General features: G+C 36.5%; 1 protein-coding gene across 1 annotated transcript; it reads left to right on the forward strand.

The window, feature by feature from the left end:
* Positions 1-1,931: 1,931 nt before the first annotated feature.
* LOC106770510 (uncharacterized protein At2g29880-like) lies at positions 1,932-3,066 on the forward strand. Its single transcript, XM_014656315.1, has 2 exons — positions 1,932-2,282; positions 2,362-3,066. The coding sequence occupies exons 1-2, from the start codon at positions 1,932-1,934 to the stop codon at positions 3,064-3,066; spliced, it is 1,056 nt and encodes a 351-aa protein (XP_014511801.1).
* The last annotated feature ends 941 nt before the right edge of the window (positions 3,067-4,007 follow it).

Here is a 4,007-nt window from a genome sequence, read left to right on the forward strand (position 1 = left end):
TTTTGTTTATTTAAACTTAAAATATAGTATTGGTTTTAATAATGTTATTTAAATATTATTGGTTTTTTTTAATATATGAATGTATTGATGTATTTATTTTATGTATTTTATTATGATAGATGAATGTATTAATGTGTTTTGTTCATGTATGAATATATGATATATGAATGTATAAATTTATTTTTTTGATGTATATTTTTTTAAATATATGAATGTATTAATGTATTTTTTTCATGTATTAATATANATGTATAAATTTATTTTTTTGATGTATATTTTTTTAAATATATGAATGTATTAATGTATTTTTTTCATGTATTAATATATGATATATGAATGTATGAATATAGGAATATAGGAATGAATTATGTTTGATGATTCTATGAATAGATGGAAGAAGGATTAAACTTGTCGTATTTGGAGGGTGAAAATATAGATGATGATGTGGTTGGTGTTGACTTTAAAATAGTCGCAATGCTACATCAACATGTACAGAAAACCACGTCTATGGCTGCAGTAACAATGTTATGCATTGTTTCGTATGCCTTGAACATATTGAATTTGTTATCGAGTGATCCAAGTAGTGATAGCAATTTCCTTCCCGACAAAGACCGTCGCAAACAGCAGTTAATGTCGTACCTGGTGCATACTACTCGATGTCGTGACATTATTCGGATGGGTCCAGAGGCATTCATTAACCTTTGTGAGAGATTAAGAGCAACTGGGTTAGTTAAAGATGTCATTCGCTCCACAATAGAGGAACAAGTAGCTCAATTTCTTCATATAATTAGACATAATGTTAAGAATCGGAGTGTCGCATTTTTCTTTCATCGATCTGGGGCGACGATAAGCAAACACTTTCACAATGTGTTGGATGCTATTATAACTCTAGAATCAGAATTTTTAACTCAGCCATCAGGAGATGAGGTTCATCCATATGTGTCGAACAACAGTCGGTTTTATCCTTACTTCAAGGTAATGAATTGAATGTCTTAGTTAGAATGTGATTTTTATTAAAAAATGTTATTGTTATGCAGTTGTATGACGAGTTCTTAATTTAATGTTTAGGATTGCTTAGGGGCGATAGATGGTACTCACGTTCGTGTAAGGGTGCCAAGAGAAGATGCTCCGAGATTTCGTGGTAGAAAAGATTGACCAACTCAAAATGTGTTTGTGGCATGTGACTTTGATATGAAATTCACATATGTTCTAGCTGGGTGGGAAGGCACAGCATCTGATTCTAGAATCTTAAAAAATGCTCTTGATCGAGATGATCCGTTGGTCATCCCCTAAGGTAAGTGTCTTGATTGGGATATAATCATTGGTTCTTTATTGCGTAATAAATATTGATGTCTAAATTCATGTAGGAAAATACTATCTCGGCGATGCTGGGTTTATGCTGAAAAGTACAATCGTGACACCGTATAAAGGCGTGCGATATCACCTTAAAGAATTTACACGGAAAGGACCACAAAATGCAAGTGAGCTCTTCAACCATCGACATTCATCACTGAGAAATGTTATTGAAAGAACATTTGGTGTATTGAAGAAACGGTTCCCTATCATTGCAAGCGGCACTGAACCACATTATGGGTTGGAAACGATGACGGATATTATTTTAGCTTGTTGTATCCTACACAACTTCATCCGTGGAGTTGATAGGGATGACCCATTGCTTAATGAGGTTGATAATGAGTTCAATGAAAGGGAAGACCAGAATGTGTCATCCTCTCAAGTTCGTGAAGATGATTATAGGGTTGGTAGTAGTATTAGGGATGCCATAGCGGATGAAATGTGGCGAGATTATCAAAATGCATAGTTATTGTAATCAATATTTTGTTTTGACAATATTATTTGAATATGACATCTTCTTCGTATTATTATTAATTGAACTTCACTTCTTACACTTTTCTTTATCAAATAGGTTTATCATGGACAGGGGTAAGGGTCCTGGAACTGAGTCCTCTGGTCATATGAGAGAGTTTTGCAAATGGACCGAGGACATGGATGCAAGGCTAATGCATTCAATGATTGAAGAGAATCGTTTAGGTAACGGAGTAGATGGCAGCTGGACCACGCAAGCGTATAATAATATGGTTCAGTACCTTCATAACTCAGGTTATGTTCATGTTACCAAAACTAACGTTAAAAATCGTCAAAAAGTTTTGAAAGACCAATGGCGTGAGGTTCATGACCTCTTTGGATCATTGAGTGGCTTTGCTTGGAACTCCATAACTATGAGGTTTGAGGCTGAAGAGGAAGTTTGGGCTGACCTCATTCAGGTATTTCTAAAAATTCAGGTTTGGTGGATTATTAAAATACATAAGTACAACCCCTAACTGTTTCATGTTGTTGTTTCAGTCGAGGCCAACGGCTTCAAAGTGGAGAGTCACGAGCATTAGACATTATGATTTGATGATGGAGTTATGGGCTGCTGATCGAGCTACCGGGAGTGGTGTTCGCACTGCTCGTCAAAGACGTCGTCAGGATAATGCCCCTCGTGTCAGTGTTGATTTAAATGAGAACATAGATTACATTCCTGAACAGCCTGACTGGACGGCTTACAGAGACCCAATTCCGCCATTGCCTCCTCCATCGATAGATGAATATAGTCCAAGAAACACTCAGTCCGTGCCTTCCGTTCCATCTGGTGGAACATCATCCTCTAGAGGCTCAAAGAGAAAGGCTCCCATGGTCGATGTAATTGAATCCCATTTGGAAAGGATGTCGACCAATCTGGAGGGTTTCACGACAGCTATGAACTCTTCAAATGTGCATTTCGGGGTCATTTCAAATGCAGCTGTAGAACAAGTCGCGACAATGAAAGAAAGGAATGACATATTGCGTTCCCAAACCGAGGTTTTTCGTCGGACGCAGAGCTACACATTTAATGAATCTGACATTTATGAAATGCTGTGTGGGATGCACATACCTGATGAGTCGTTGCTGGAGCAATGCTATGACTTCTTGTGTGCAAACCAATCATGTGTGAAGAGGCTGATGGGGCTTCCACCGCAAAAGCGGTGGAATAAATTGTGTAAAATGTTTTCGGGAGGAGATTGTTAGGATGTATTACATCACTACTGCCATTAGTATTATGTTATTGACTTCTGATTTGTATGATGACTTCTACCTTTGTATTTGTATGATGACTTGTCATTAGTATTATGTTATTGACTTCTGATGACTTGTACCTCTGTATTTGTATGATGACTACTGATTTTCCTCCATCCTAAATTTTAATGGAATGAAGAGAGTTATGCTGTAATTATTTGTCATGGGTTGTTATTGTTTATAATATTGAATAATTTGTGTACATTATTATTGTTTTGATGAAGAAATAGTCAAAGATGGCGTCATCATCAACTAAAAGGTCTCGAAAAAGTCTTAAGGGAAAGCAAACCCTAACTGAGTCAGAAGATCCAACACCTCTCAGACCATCTCTTGCGAAACAATTAGATCAGCGTCGTTTCTTCACTCATAACGAGCAGATGGAAAACTATGTAGTTGATTTTTATACGAGGCATATTGTCACACCTAAAATAATGAATTTCGAATCATTTGCTGGTTCAGGGTTATATTTCCAACACAATCTTATATCTCAAGGGGTGGTTGAATTTCTTAAACTGCAGGCACCGTTCTATCCGGATTTAATTAAAGTTTTTTATTCAAATCTCAAGATTTCTGGGAATGGATATTTGATTAGTGAGGTCCACAAGAGAAGAATCAAATTGAAACCTGCTGATTGGTTGAATATTGTTAATATGAAGTACGAGGGTCAAAAGCTGTGTTATTCGACTATCCCAGACGACTTTCCTTATGATCGAGACATGGCATTAGCTACTATGGTCAGACCAGAAATGCAGGGTCAACGTGTTAGAACAGTTGGTTCTTTAAATATTAATGATAGACTTCTACATTATGTTATTGTTCACATGCTATCTCCCCGACCTGCAAATTTTGCAAGGGTATTGCAGGAGGATATCTTTATGATATGGGTGCTTAAA

Source organism: Vigna radiata, chromosome 8 (assembly GCF_000741045.1).
Source record: "Vigna radiata var. radiata cultivar VC1973A chromosome 8, Vradiata_ver6, whole genome shotgun sequence".
Classification (NCBI taxonomy): Eukaryota; Viridiplantae; Streptophyta; class Magnoliopsida; order Fabales; family Fabaceae; genus Vigna; species Vigna radiata.

Excerpts from the sequence above, each read along its gene's own strand:
- LOC106770510 (XM_014656315.1), top strand. The coding sequence starts at position 1,932 with ATGGACAGGGGTAAGGGTCCTGGAACTGAGTCCTCTGGTCATATGAGA. Across the intron at positions 2,283-2,361 it reads TTTGGGCTGACCTCATTCAG|TCGAGGCCAACGGCTTCAAA; the intron begins GTATTTCTAAAA and ends TTGTTGTTTCAG.